This window comes from Melanotaenia boesemani, chromosome 11 (assembly GCF_017639745.1).
Source record: "Melanotaenia boesemani isolate fMelBoe1 chromosome 11, fMelBoe1.pri, whole genome shotgun sequence".
NCBI lineage: Eukaryota > Metazoa > Chordata > Actinopteri > Atheriniformes > Melanotaeniidae > Melanotaenia > Melanotaenia boesemani.
In genome coordinates, this window is record NC_055692.1 from 22,556,336 (window position 1) to 22,572,267 (window position 15,932).

General features: G+C 37.8%; 1 protein-coding gene across 1 annotated transcript in view; it reads right to left on the minus strand.

The window, feature by feature from the left end:
* Positions 1 to 7,772: 7,772 nt before the first annotated feature.
* adgrv1 (adhesion G protein-coupled receptor V1) overlaps positions 7,773 to 15,932 on the minus strand; it is an 84,920-nt gene continuing 76,760 nt past the window's right edge. The window contains exons 93-95 of the mRNA XM_042000315.1: positions 14,146 to 14,331; positions 11,498 to 11,675; positions 7,773 to 8,269 (exon numbers count right to left, since the gene is read on the minus strand). Coding sequence (XP_041856249.1) covers positions 8,151 to 8,269; positions 11,498 to 11,675; positions 14,146 to 14,331 — 483 coding nt within the window. The 3' untranslated portion in view covers positions 7,773 to 8,150. The remainder of the gene's footprint in view (positions 8,270 to 11,497; positions 11,676 to 14,145; positions 14,332 to 15,932) is intronic.

Here is a 15,932-nt window from a genome sequence, read left to right on the forward strand (position 1 = left end):
CATAAATCTGTTTTCATGCCTGAAACCAAAAAGTGGTTGCTTTACCAACAAACATGTACACACTAATTTAAATGTTTGCTGTGTGTATGTCTGTGTGTAGTCTGTATGTGAGTGTGTTTGGTAACTTTTTAAAAAAAGCTTGAGGTTATTGTGTTGCTGTGCATGTCCCTGTCAAGTAAATAAATTCATTCATTCATTCATTCATTCATTCATTCATTCATTCATTCATTCATTCATGTATATAGAGGCTGAATGCGCTGATAGAACACAGCAAAACCAGTTGTTTGGAACAGCTGATGCAAAGTTTGTGCAACTGGTGAAGTGACACTGCTCCATTTTATTTTCCTGTGTCTGGTATCCCTATTTTGTTATATCATGTCTGCCATCTTTTAAACTATTTTCTATTTTTAGTCATTAACATGCAGTGATAATCCATGTTAGATGATGAGGTGATTTGCAACCTTAATTCAAGTAACACTTACAGTTCGACCTTGACAGATTGTTATGGTCATTTTTACCTGCACATTCCTGGACGTAAAGTTTTTTTTAAACTTTAATTGATTGTTTTCTTATTTTTTTAATTAAGTAAAATGTATGAAATATAATTTTACTTGCTGACTCCAATAAAGGACAAAAAAACAAATCTGTTGTTATTGCTATTATTTGAAATACACCTACACAACTAGTTGTAATGCTATCGATAATGCTTTCCGTTTTTTTCTGCTCATGCAAGTATGAAAAACATAGGTGGGCAGCTGCAAACATTATGATCTGTGAAGCATGCTGCATTTAAAAAGATCACATTAGCTCAGATTAAATGCTTCCTGGTAGAGATGTTTATTGTACTCTGAAATGTTGAAGTGAGAGACCTGTTTGAAATTTGTGATAGAGAATGGCCAGGAGACAAATAAGTCACCTCTGCTTTTGTGCTTTATTTCTATCTGAATTAAACACTATTTGTACTCGGACTGTAACTGAGCATGTAACAGTCATGTGAATTGTGGGACAGAGAAGATATAATAGATATAAAACTTAATAAAAATCTAAATTGAATTTCTGCTCAGATCAGGCGTGTCCTGCTCATAACAGTAACTTTGTTGTCTGACATAGTCCATTAGCTTCCCCACTTCCAACCCTTCCATCCCACCCTAACTGCCTTGTATTTGACATTTCATTGCAAAAGCACAACAATAACTGACATTGTTCAGAGCCTAACTGAGCCAGTCACTCAGCCTCATGACGTGTTGTTGCTGCTTCTGCTAGAAATGCTGGATCAAACCAGTCGAGTCTGGCTTAATGCACCCAGGGAAACCAAAGTGACATAATGACTTTCTCCCTTTGATGTGTCACTTCCTTTGGTTTGTAAAGGTCATATGTCTCTCCACTGAGGTCACAGGTCTCCGTCTGAATCTTGTGACTTCAGCAACTATCTTCCTGATATTCTCTCTCTTCTGCTTTGTAGATGTCCTTTTCCAGTGGTCTGACATATGTAAGGCGTGTATGTAGATGATAACTGCTGCAAACAATATCTGCCTGCCTGTTTACCCACATGTCCACTCAGTGTGTTTATTCTGTGGTATTTGTGAAGTGTGCACCAACTGCTGAGGTCAAAAAGTGCTGTTCTACTCCAGATAGACAGCATTTATTCATTTGGGTGGCAAGTCAATTTCTCCTGATTTATTTGCAAGTGTTATACACAAGTTTGAACGGAGATGAAATGAAGAATTTACACTTAGTGATCAAGGGTAATGTATGTAATGTTTTTGAGATGGTAGTGGTTGTTACTGTAATCACAAAAGCATGGCCACGTTCCACAAAGCATGACAGAATGGCACAAAATTTCCCCACAGCTGCAGCAAAAGTTATTTGTGGGTGATAAACAAGAACTGGTCAGTGATCAGTGAGAGAGGTTGTGACAAAAGGTAATAGTTGCTCATCTGGCTCTTTATGCTTTTAACAAACAACTCATTTGCCCAGGCCTGATGATTCTTTAAGTCTGCTAGATTAGTTAAAAATATATGCTACTAGTAGATCATAGCAACAGGCTTAACCACAAGCACATCAAAATATATTCACTACATAAACTCTTTCATGCAATGACTTTTACACTAAAGTTATGCATACATTTAAGTGCACACACACATACCAAAAAACAAACATGCAAGCAAGCAAATACATGTATGTTAACATACTCAGTGCTAATCATGTGCAAATTGTTTTCTTGCCAAACAGGATGCATAGTGATAACAAGATAGATTGTCATCTGCAGACATCAGTTCACTCCTGCTGGCTGAATATAGTCCTGCATTGCACCCTGTTTTCAGCTAGACAGCAACTAGAGTGAACAGTATTGCCTTTCACCTTTGCAGAATCACACCTCATAGAACTGCAATAGCCTGCAGAAACTGTAAAACACAGTGCCCACTGCAGTTGGGAAACAGCAAAAGACACACACACACACACACACACACACACACACACGCACACACACAGAGAGAGAAACCGGCTAGAAGATAATAAAACATAATGCTTTTGTTTTTAACTTTGTGTTCTGTCCTCACTGCAGCTACTGTGTCATTGGTCTATGATGTCCATCTCTATAGCTCATAGAAACCCATACTGCCAGCTACATAGTCTGGTAATCTGTCTGACTATTGGAGACAGTGGATGGAAATAGTCAAAAGTCACAGCATATGATCTGGGTATCAGTTTTCAGATTCTGAATATATGAGAGGTAGCCAACCACTTAAACAAGTCAGTTTGCTTAGCAAAGACTAATTGTGACTAAGACTGTCTATAAATACATTAACCTATAATTTTCTTCCCATATTTCAGTATAAAATCAAGTTTTTACTGACCCATCATAATAAAGCCTAATATATTATTTCATATACATCGAATGCATGAAATTCTTGTTAGTGTTGAGCTTTTTAGCCTCTGGATATTAGTTCTGATTCAAGTATGTTGTATAGTAAATGTGAGCCACTAGAGCAGTTTGGTTGCAGACTTTTTGATTTCAGTATTTTAAGCCATTTTTTTTGCCAGTTCATGTAGCATCAACACAATCATTAATGAAGAAAACTGCTTTATTAACTAATTTGTCAGCTTAATGCTGGGTATACACCAAACGATTTTCACAGTCGCAGACTAAAAACGGATGTCTTTAGGAAATTTTAGGAGTTTTACTGGAGTCACAGAGCTCTCCCGTCATCTCGGTCTTTGGGTGTAAGCTGGTAATCTGTGCTGTTTAACATCAGTCTTTCCCTAGTCTTGGATCTATATCACAATATCAGACATGTTTGATATTATCGCAAGTCGCAGTGACGATACACGATCAACAACCAATAGGTGAGCTCTGACAAAACAGAAACAGGAATCCCGACAGTCAGAACACTGGCAAAAATTGAAGTGGGGGGTGAACAAGAAACTGCAATGAAACGTCATAGGTGGACCGTCCAGAAAGAGGAGCGGATGGTTATTAAGAAGTAAGCGTCTGCTGTGGATCATTTATGTGTTACAGTATAATGATCTAACAAATGAGTGGAGATGCAAAGACCCACTTAATGATGATGTGTAAATCGATCCTGGAGTGAAATTCTCCCCTTGTTTGCTTTACTGTGGGCAGATCAGCCTTGTTCCATATCAACTGTCCAACATATCACAAAAAATGCTAAAATAATCTAGCTGTAGTCTTGTAAATAGTGATTCACAGTCTTTGTCAAATCTCAGTCTGAGACTAGGATAAGACTTAAAACTCTAAACATTTGTCTTTAGGTGTGAGCAGGTGTGAGCTGGTAGTTTTCTAGAGTCTTTTGTAAATCTTTAAAAAGTCTACTGGTGTAAGCCCAGCTTAAGTCATATCAGGGCTGAAGTTTAACTCAACTATCAGAACTTCAGCCGTCCTTAATATACAGAGACATCAGATAAATGTGAAGGCTTATATGATTAATGAGGACAGAATGAAAAGGAACATTCTGATAACACAAGCCTGTGTAGGATATTTTCCTGTTTTTTAGTTTAGTTTTTTTTTTTTTTCCTTTTTTTCTGTTTCAGTTGAACATTTAATGAGTGAAAGAATACAAGGAGTTTTTAAGGAAAATTACTTTTTGGTGGTACTGTTAACTCATAGAAATGTGAGGATAATTACAAAATGTAACTGGCTTAGACATATTTTTTTCATTAACCTGTGGACCCTGTGAGAATTATGCAGATGGAGTTCAACATTTCCATGTATATGAATTTGTACATTAATGTAGGCTTGAAGTACCTCAAGTACCATAGTAAACGGACTTGTAGCTGACTGCAGTACACTTTTCTCCAATTTTGGAGAAATGTGTAGGCCTTAGTCTTCAGCGAACCATCCAAAAATAAACATATATTCAAAGTGTGACTCTCTTGGCACTGCTGAGGCCACAAGATACCCGCCGGGAGTAGTTGGTGATGTCAGAAACACCAGTGTGGTGGTGAGTGCAATGTAGTGAAAGGTAGATGACCAAATGGTTTAAGTCTCTTTGGCTTGTGCAGAAAGAGAAGCCCTCTCTGATCTTGTTATAAAGGTCATCATTTGCCATGTTACTGAAGCGTGATATAATGTGCCCATGTATGCTTGTACACTAATATTTGCATCCTGTCCTCAGAGCTTATTGTCTGTCTTTGCTTATAGATATGTGGAGGGATGGGTAGATTGCTTAAACATATGCAAACACATGTACAATAGAACCCTGTCCTCAGCTGCTTCGTTTAAACATGTTTATTACCAAACCTCTATGAGGCCCTCTGTCCTTTATCCTCACATTATTCAACTGTCGGTGCATGACTGAAGCTTCTGCTGACTCTGTACCCTACCTGTTTTTGCTCTGTGTGATTCAGGGAAGGCTGACACAAGCATGAGGAATGCGGTGGGAGTACAAGCGTCATGTGCACAATACAAGGATTCACAAATGCATACTAGAGACGCAAATCAATCGTTTTTGACCTGGACTAGATTCTCAAGTTTGAATGCTTGCTCAGCATGAGCTCTGTGGGTTATAGAGAGTGTGTTAGTTAGTGGGAGCTAGCGTTGTACTCGCAGTGTATCTCTGTCTGATGCAATTTCATTTCTCAAGTTGATCTTGGATGGTTTTTATTAACTTCCACAGTGAATCAAATGTCTATAATCAGCTTCAACACCTTTCAAATAATCTTCGAACATGCTGATCGGTTGACCAAATTTCACCTATACTGCCAAGATATTTTAATGAGACAAACTTCGGAGAAATTTGATTGAGACATTTAGTGGACAAGATGCACAGACACAGCAATAACTTGTTGAAAATTACCATCCTCTACATAAAGGCTGAATTATGTTCAGCACAATTTAATTTAGGGATGTGGAAACACTCAGACAGAGCAATTAACCACGGCAAGCGTGTAACTTCTCTGTAATTTTTTCTTACCATCTTACAGCAGAATGATGACAATGACCCCTGTTTTGGCTGAGCAACAAAGATGGAGCTCATCTTGTAGCCTGAGATGAGCTGTAGTATATTCCAATAAAAGGTCTGACCAACTTGTATTCAACTAAACTGCACTTTTTCAGAGCCTATAGAATAAAATGAAGGGATTTATTACATTTATTATGTTGCAGAGAAAAGACTGATGGAAAAAAAGAGTTAGCGGGTGACATTATCAAGTTTCAGAAGCTCACACCCTTCCATTGAATTTAAAGAAGGATATATTCCATGGAGATCGATGTTGTCATATAAACTAGTGAATATCATAGAAAGCATACAAATAAGTACAATACCATTTGTTATGCCTTTGTGGTGCAACGTTACCATGTGAATCTTATTTATTGGTGGATACTGTGAAAGACAAATACTCTCTAGCTTGATACACCTCTCTTAGAGAATTATTTAGAAGTGCAGCCTTATCACCGGTGTATCCATACAGAAAGATTGTGAGAAATTTGTGAACCAGTTATTGTCTAGTTTGCTCTTATCATATCTGTGTCACTTCTCTGGGCACGGACAGAGAGGGCCCCAGTATCTCTGGATTTCAGGCTGGTTGGTTGGAACATTAGCATGCGTTTACTACCCCTATGGTTAAAATCTCTTTCTTTAGATAATTTCAACAATTTTACTTAATATCCATTTGAAAATTAATTTTCTTTTATGAGCCACAAAATCATTGACTTAAGTTTAAAAATGTCACATCTTGTCTCCTCAGGAACATATTACACATTCAATCAGACTAAGTCCATGAGTTGAGTTTAATTTCTGACCCCCCATCATACATCACACTGTACTTGTGATGAGCATGCAGGAGCTGTGTAGATTATGTCAGTTCATCTGTATTGTTACTTGTAAAAGAGAAGATAAGACGTCTTTACTTTTATCATGTTTTACAACATGCTTATCTTGAGAAGCATGGCTCTTAAACACTTGACCCCTCTCCAGCTTAGGACTGGAGTATGGCTGCATATCAGTGGTTTTTACATAACTAATATATGCTATAAATATGCCACAACACAGGTCTCCATCAGTAAGTCTGGCTGAAGGTCAGGTGTGACCTTTGCTGCAGTTCCATGTTCCTTGTACTCTGGGAAATGAGTGATGTTGTTTGCACCATATTGCATTAACATTGTTGACATTTTACAGTTTACACTAAAAACAATAAACTCCAATGGATACATAATGAAAGTAATGTCACACTGATGACAGGCTGCATGCATACAGCATGAAAATCAAATGCTCACATTTTCATTGCTTTTCTTAATAAAACAAGGCCCACGGAAATGTTAGATGCCAATTAAAAGTGTACCAAACTTTTACAAGCTCAGCTGCAGATGGAGAAAACAAACCCAGAGGCTATTGCGGTTGGAGAACAATGTTTCTGTGCTAACAATTAAAGGGTGAGTCTCAAAGTGATGTAATAATTACCCCGGGTCAGTAATGTATAGGTGTCTGTGATAACTTTCATAACCTTCCATTGGGGTCAAAGTTTGCTTGCTGCATCTCCTTAAGTCCTGGAAAATTGCTCCAGAGACAAACAAACAAATAAGTGTGTGAAAAATTCCAGCCATTTCCAGCCATGACGCATCTTCCACTTTTGTTAGCTGGATCAATTTGTTTTATAGATCTCAGAGGATGGAAACACTGGCTCTGATTCACATCCTCAATAAAATGTATCTGCGTAACAGTGGAAATTCCTCCACAGCATCATTGCCATGTGCCTGCAGTAGAGAGAATTTGTCCATTAGGCAATGTGAAGGAGGTTTATTCAAACACAGCTTTCTTTAGCTGGTTCTTTAGTGGTAAAAGGAGTACACTCACATCCCGCTGTTGCAGCTCTCTTAATTGGTTGGGATTGTGACCTCAAACCTCCTCCATGCACCTGGAAGAGCAGCTGTGATGAGTAAGTTGCTGTTACAGTGGCTATGAGTTGTGGGTCTTTGCTGTTTGTTATATTTTTATGGAAAAAAAAATCAAATGCAACCCTTTCCTTGAATATATACTTTAAAATGGAACAGATAAGAATAGCAAATAGAGCATTTAACATAGCTACATTTTGTTTTCTAGCCATATTTGCAGATGTCTTCTAGGTGTGGAACCAGTTTGTGAAATTCCTGTAGGGTGATGATCATCCTCACAAACCATCCCTCAAGAGGGTGTGACCTCTGACCCCTAGTGAAAGCTACTTACGTAACCTTCAGAAAAATTTCCCTCCCTTGGTAAAAATCTGTCTCTGTGAAAGATTATGAGCTGTAAAAATTAAATCAGCACCTCCTAATGTAAAATATGTGGTATATTATTTATTAACAATGTTACACAATCTCCATGCTCAGCAGCAGAGGTTGTGCTTATGGAGCAGGTCCGTTTCTCCAGCTAAGCAGCTACTGGAAAAAAAAAAAAAACCTAAAAGAACAATATATACATTCAGAAAATTATTTTAGCAAGGATTTTTTTTAAAAAAAGAGATCTAGTAAAACATTTCTGTATGTAAACAGATGTGCGGTAAAAATAACATTCAGTATCAAAGATCTATATGAAACTGATCTATTAAAAAAACAGTTTTAGTGCAAAGAATTTTCCAATATAAAAATACTGTCTTGTAATTTATCTTTCTCAAATGAATAACAGAGGACACGGTATCTGTGTGAGGTGGGAAGGTTAGAGGTGTGTGTCGGCGATGGGGATTCGTCTGAGCTCAACTATCTGAGAGTTGGTTACACTCCCTCCATCGTGGCTTCCAGGAATGGATTCATTATCGCTGACATTAAGGCCGGTTCCTGAAAGAAATGAAAGCAGCGGCATTATAGTCAAATCTAAACACAGTGAGATATAAATGCAATAGCTGCAAGAATTTCTGTACATTCATTTTTCTTCACATATTAACCCCTTGAGACTTGTGCCATTAGTTTAGGCCTCTGCTCAAAAATTGCATACCATAATTAAATGAGTATATCTCGGCAACCACAAGTTCTGGTTGAATAGTTTTGGAGTCATAGCAAAGGGAACACTTGTGAGACTTGTTAAGATGTGTAAATATCAGTAAATGTGGTACTGGTGAAGAATAAATGAATATGTCACATAGAACAAATGACAGAAGCCGTATAAAAAACTTTCAGGATGAATATAAATATTCCTTTGGAATTATGCAGCTGTGGCTCTACAGCTGTATCATGTATGTGAACAGTATATCTGTAAAGGCCAACTGTGAAAAAGTGAAGTGGAACAAAATTAGAGAGGTTTTGGTACAGACAGTTAAGGAGAGGCCTCCAAAATGGCCATTTTGGCACAGTTTGGTATAGTCTGTTCTCTTCCGATTCTAAAAGATTAAACCCAGTATATCAGTATGTTAAAGAAATGTACAGCATTATCAGTTTGGTGTGTGTCTTTTGTGCTATTGTGGTATTATGTCATCAAACTGACATCATCCAGCACAATGTTTGAATGGGCACAGAGATTTGAATGTGCAGACTAATAGACTCTTATGTACAGTGAAACTAAGTGACTCATTATATTTCAAATGAGAAGTTGTTAAGCAGTCCCGCTGGTAAAACATTAACAGTGTAAATGATAAACATGTTCAGTTTTGATATTTTAAATGATATTTTTATATTTGCCTGCAGCCCAGAATTTCTGTGTAAATGGTGCAAATACTTGCAATTAAATCATGAAGTCATCTTCTTTTCTTTTTTATTTAAAGTTTTCAGTTCAGATGACTGAACAAGAGCTGTTTGGCAAGTTTAAATATTCATGTATTTGCAGTTAAGCTCATAAAAAACTGCACTGTATAATCAAAGTTGTTCTGCTACAGATTTTCTGTTGCACTGACAGTAGTATGCATGCTCTAAGCTGCTGGTATTCAGTATAAACAAACACTGAAGGTACCAAGAAAGTTACTGTACTGTATGTTTTTACTTTTGATTTGTTTTTTGTTTTTTTTGCAGGATACCTCAATAGCTCATTGTGTTCCAATGGTAAGTCAACAGACTAAGGAACAAGAGATTTTTGTGCAGAGCCAGCAAATATCTGTGACATTAAGTGGCCTCTTTCCACAAGTGTGTTAATGATCAGCTATCAGTGGTACTACAGCACATGTGTTAAGAGAATGTGTGAGCTTCTGTTTGTGTTTTAATGGTTCACTACCAAATGAAGTGTCTGAAGACCCTCATTACAACACTGATTACTGACCCTTGTCAGGTGGTGCTCCGTTATGTAATTCTGATTAGCAAATTATCTTTACTGCTGTTGAAACCAGGGAATACCTTCAGCGTGGCATGTTTGAAGAAAAGGCAGGTCAGATGTCACCAGGGAAAGTGACTAAATGGGAAAATGTCCTTGAATGTGAAGCATATGGGTGATTATATCATTAACTGAAAGTTTCAGAAGATTTCAAGAAGTTTAAAACTTGCTTTCTATTTCACACCTAACAAAGATCAAATACTGGCTGGATTTATCTTCTCGAGGCCATGCCAAAGACCCGAGAAGAGCATTAATTTAATCTTGTAAACTTGTCTCTTTGCCACTCTGAGTAATATGAATGATTACTTCGTAGTGCTGAGTTTGCCAATGATAAATTCCAGGATGCACTGGAAGGTTGAACACAACTGCAGCTCAGGGTAGCAGGTCAGAGAAAAGCATCCTGCTGCTTCACCTTTCAGTTTACTTGTGATGAAGAGCAACATGGACACACATCTCTAGTTCTGACTCACCCTGTTAAAAGAAATAAGAGGGTACACACATGTGTTTTACTGGGTGTAACACTACCCTCTCAGCCTAATCAATTTATTAACACATGCAAATCTCCCAAATCCACTCCTGCCATGAAGGAATTTCAATTTGACTATCTCCATCGTTAAAAGCTGTGTTTTATTTTCTGGAATGCTAACAGATCTCTAACAAGGTAAAATGTGTGCTGTATCTGAAGCAGTTGGCTTGGGACTGCAGTGTTTAATGTTTACCCAATATCTGTTAATAATTTCAATTTCTTTGGGTTATTTATCTTCCAAAGTCAAAAAGACATTAACTTTAACTTGAGTTGCCACAGTCATATTAACTTCAGGGTCTAAACAGGTCAGTCTTCCCCATATATACATATCCCTTATCGTTCCTACAGCAATCGTTATGAGGGCAAGACCTTTGCTTTCTTCATGAATGAGAGACTTCATGCTGGCAATAAGCATCCGGGTTTTGAAAGAATAACACATCCATTGTATCAGTGACATGCAGATGCCCAAATCACACTTAACAATATCTCAGAATTATTTTATTTCTTGTAATTAAAGCTGTGGACAATGGTTACTTATTTCAAGTAATACAGCCAAACTACATCTGCAACAAGACACCTTCTCTTCAGAAAATTTTCAGATGTATAAAAATGAGTTTACTCAAAGCAACACAGTTATTGGAAAGCATGCATGTGTGTGTATGTACTTGTAGTGGCTAAACATCAGTGAGCATATTGGGCAATGAAACATTAGAAGTCTGACTTCCATAGCAGCAGAAAACATTTAAGGTCAGCAGAGGAATGACCGTGTGTGTACTGTGTGTATGGACACAATGAAATGATACACACGCACACACGCACATGTACACATGGATATTTTGTCATTCAGACACAAAACGATTACTTCATCTCTATTAACTAAACCCCAGCTGGTTAAACTGGTTTTATTTAAAAGGATATCGTGACAAAGAGACGGGCTGGATTGCAGTGACCTTTTGCTCAATGCTTTTATTTATATCTTGTGGAAATGTCGTGCACAAAAATGTTAAATGGAAGTTTCTCATTGAATTTGGCATTAGGTTTCTGATTAACCAAGAATGTTACACATTCATTTAGGTAAATGTTTTAACATTCAAAAAACAAATGTAAACAGCGCCACAGGCGATTTTTTCTTTTGATTTTATTTTTTGTCTTTGATTAACCATTTAACAGTTCAAAGAACTGGAACCATAGAAGCAATTAGAAGCAATGCCCAAATTAAACATTATACTGTAATTATTCTTACCTGTTTTTAAGGCAAATATGAGGTCATCAAACTCCTGCGACTCCTCGTCTGCGGTGACCAGGTTGGTGTTGATAAAACTCCCCTCCGCAGTGTATGTCCCCATCACAGGACTGGGCTTAAACACGCTGCTGGGCTGAATACTGGGCCGCAAGGAAGTTCGCTCCCAGTCTGCAGATATCTGACACACATACACATCATTATACAATCCAACCAGTACTCAATATCCTGTCTGTACTCCTGCTGCCACAAACCTTGACTGAAAAAAGTAGTTTTTTCTTGTTATGAATAAAAAATCAACTTGAAATTATGCAGTATTTGGTATATATGAGCAATGTTACACAGCAGTTAAACATAAACATGTTAAATTGAACAACAAATGTATTCAATGGGAAATATATGTACATTTAAAGTCTATTTTTTGTGTGTAAAAATTAACCTGAAGATTAATGTAGCGCAAAATGAGGTCACATACACTGGAAAAAACTATAAATGTTTAATTAAAAAAAATAGCTGCATCTGTTAGCCGCGTAATCATGACTGTCATGAGTTAATGAGGCAGAGTACATGCTATCCAAGTACCTCTAAAGGTTAAGGCTTTCTCAGGGTCAAAGGGTTGCACGGGGTGAGAAGGAGGTCAATGACTTTAGGGGTTCATACTGAATCTACCACACATCATATAATTATGCTGCCAGCAGAGTTAAGCAACAGCCTGTATTTTATTTGGTGTGTCTTTGATGGAATGCATTTATGACTTTATAATGAAAAAGGGAATGAAAAGACAAAGATGGTGGATATAAATATCATAATATTATGTTTATCTCTCTGCACAAAAATGTATTTTTTCACTGTTCATTCATTATGAATGCTTCACTTGTCCATGTACATTTATAAATGTGTGTGAGCGGCTCAGTGTTGTACAAGTGTCTGAAGCCTTGTCAGGTAGTGACCGGTACAGAGTGTCCCGGTGTGGTGAATTAAGCACCACCAGGCACCTCAAATCTGTCACATTCTTTTTGAAAGCATGGATGGCTGTAATAAATGAGTCTGCCAACATGTTCTACTTATACTCATTCAGCCTCTTATACATACCTGAAATACTCACTCATCTAAAACTCTTTTCATAGGTATCTCTGCCTGTACTCTAATTTTATCTCATAAAAAAAGAAGACTATGAGGACTATGTGTGGAGTAAGATGGAAAAAGAGAAATTGAGGGGTGAGTTCCCAAGAGTAACAAAGGTAAACCGGCCTCTGTCTTCTTCCCATTATCTCTCCTTATAGGGTATTCTCCGGGGAAAAGGGTGCTGAGGAGTTACTACAGTAGTGCCGCACGTGTTTGTACAATGTGTTTTCAGTGTTTGCTCACATGCGACGTGCCAGTTTGAAAGAAAGGTCAAAAGAGGTGGAGCTGATGTGAGTGTCTGTGGGAGTCATGAAAACTGCCACACACACATGAATTTGCACAGTGTGTTACATAAGGAGATCTAGTGTGAAGGCAGTCTGAGTGAACAAGTATGAATGTTCTTAGTGGAATCACACTCAACTGATGTGAGAAATGTATGATGGAGGAACAGGAATGGACAAACAGAGCCATGGGAATGAGGGCATGGGAAAAAGAGAGGAGAGATGAAAACTGACCGAGAGAGAGACACAGAGAAGGTGAAACAAAGTGAGAGAGAGTAAAATAACAAATTTGTTGCAAATAAATTTGAGATTTTGCAAGCAGAATCTAAAAATATTTATATTGGTCTGCATTTCCATCAAACCAAGCTGTTACCTAATGAGGCAAACCAATAAGTTCTGCAGGCTGAGAAACAGATTGCAGAAAACAAGAATATATAGCAGGGATGGAAATAAGCAATCATTTTTGCCTGTAGATTGTATGTTTATTTGAATATATTCTTTTTACTTTGCCAGAATTTTAATTGCTTTCATAACAGAAAAAGAAAGAAGAAAAAAAATTCAAGGAAAAGACGTTATGTCCTGTGCAGACAGCGATTTAGCTGGTCTGTCAAATGCCAGGCGCAAGCAAACGAGATGAATCCAGACCTGATACAATATCAGATATCAAATATCAAATATTTGACACATTTGAGGGGCCAATTCAGCCGTTAGGACAAGACAGATAACAGTATTGTTGGGCATTTTTCCTTTGCTTACCAAAAATAGTGACACATGAAAATTGTTTACAATTAAGAACAACAAATGTTATTCGCTGTCAGAATAAAGCTGCAGAAAACACAATCTTTTAACAAAGGAACTGAAAACAATTTGAAACAAGTTACTATTTTCTTAAAATTTTGAATATTTTTACACAAGTGACTCTATTTTACTTGAGTCCATTGTCACCTTAATAACAGTGCTTTCCTTTTAGTTTCAGTTGAAGGCACTCCCAGTTCGGCTGTGTTTTCTAAACCGCATACCAAATTTAAAACTGTAATTGAGAGAGTAGAATACGCCTTTCTTCATCCATAAGTGTACAGAAAACTTGGATCTAGCCAGAAAAATAGGAGCTACAATTTTAAGAATTACTACCAGCATAGATGTAAGCTATAAAAAAAATGAAAGATAAGAGATTTCATTAATCTCTATTATATTGGCTCATCAAGCTCTATGTGTGTGTGTGTGTGTGTGTGTGTGTGTGTGTACCTCCTCCATGGCACTGATGAGATTTTGAGTTGATTTGCTGATATCGCCTCCTACAGTAGTGGGTCCCCCTCCCTGGTATGTAGAGTCAGGACCATCATGGCCACTCATCTCCACAGTGTAACTGGCTTTAGTCGGCCAAAACAGCTGGTTGTGCATTATGAAGTAGACCGCAAACACATACAAGCCCTGTAGAGAAAGCATTAATATGCATTAAGAATTGCGTCGCCCATGGCTCTGCCTGTTGGTTGCACATTAAACAGCTTAATTGGCCTTCTGTCATTATTTCTGTGACTGGAAAACTTATTTGACCCAATTATCAGTAGCAGCAACATCCTCTAGCATGTTTACTAAAGAATTACTTCATTGCTTGGCCATGACATCATTGGCATTTCTGTTTCCTCCACTTCCTTGTCATTACCAAATCTACTCAGTCAACAGCACCAGGCTGTGAACTACCCAAAAACACCAAGGTGCCAAATGCCACACAGCCATCCCGCATTTCACAACAGTCATCACCTGGTGATGACGTCAGCTGCAGACAGAGATGGAACGATCAAAAGAGCAAAGCACAAATGTACAAATGTGTGTGACTACAGGTGGACACAAAGACTGAATCCATACATCCAGATCATGAATTCTTTATTGTCCATGAGGGGAAATTCTTTTCCAAAGACTGAGCCCCTTGTCTCCTATCACCAAGTAGCCAGTATTGCCTACTATATAAAAAGACTGACTTAAAATGCCAAGAAATGGGTAGGAAATGGGTTCCTGGACACAACTACATGAAATTTATATTACAGTTTGCCTTCAACAGAGGGCACTTAATGCAAACTAAACCAAACTACTCTAAAGCTTAAATCTTAAGTTTGACTTTAAAGTTACATCTTCCATCAGAAACAATAGATCACATAAAGAATAAACCTGCCAGACAAAAAAAACCAAAACAAAAAACAACAACAACAAAATAAACACCACCCATTTAACCAAAGCTTACTCACACAGAACAGTGTCCGAAAACAGGATTGATGGTTGCAATCAACATTACAAGAGAGACAACTGGAACCATAACTGGAAACTGTGTGTTTATAGGTGTAGTGTAAAACTGCAGCATCTGCACCATGAAAAGGAAACAGGGCTTAAAACAGGTGAAAAACACATAAAACATTTCACAGGTCATTAGTTGTCTTTTAGCTAAATTCTTTTCTAAAACTGTCACATAAACACAAACTACAAAGACACACTGCTTCGTATCTTGCAATGTGTGAGTGTGCCTCTGAGGACAGGTAGGTGAGCTGGAACTGCAAAATGAAAACTTTACACCACGTCCCCTAGGAGAAGAGATAAGTCACTATCAATGCAAGAGGAGCTGGGTGTAGTGCTGTGCAAAGTGATTGCGCTGGCTAGGACTTTTTGTTTGTTTTTTTCTCTTTAATAAGTTATAAAAGGACAGGTACCTCCCTTTGTATGATAAGAAGCCAGGTGTGTATTCATATCTGGGCGTGCATGTTATCTACGACTACAGCTCCATCACAGTAGCACTGTGGGTGATTAGCACAGAACATGATCAAGCTGCGCAGCCTGAGAGACAGACTTTACCACCATAGTCCTGTTATGTAAGTGTTCCCTGATCATGGGAGAAGCCATGTCTCTGGGGATGGAAAGCACTACTCTGAGTAGAGCACTAAGGAAAGGGAAGGTGCAAAGGGAAAAAGGAAGCTCCATGAAAAGAAGCATTTGAGGTCAAGAAAAAAAAATTAAAGTGAATGACATTTAGATCATGAATCTAG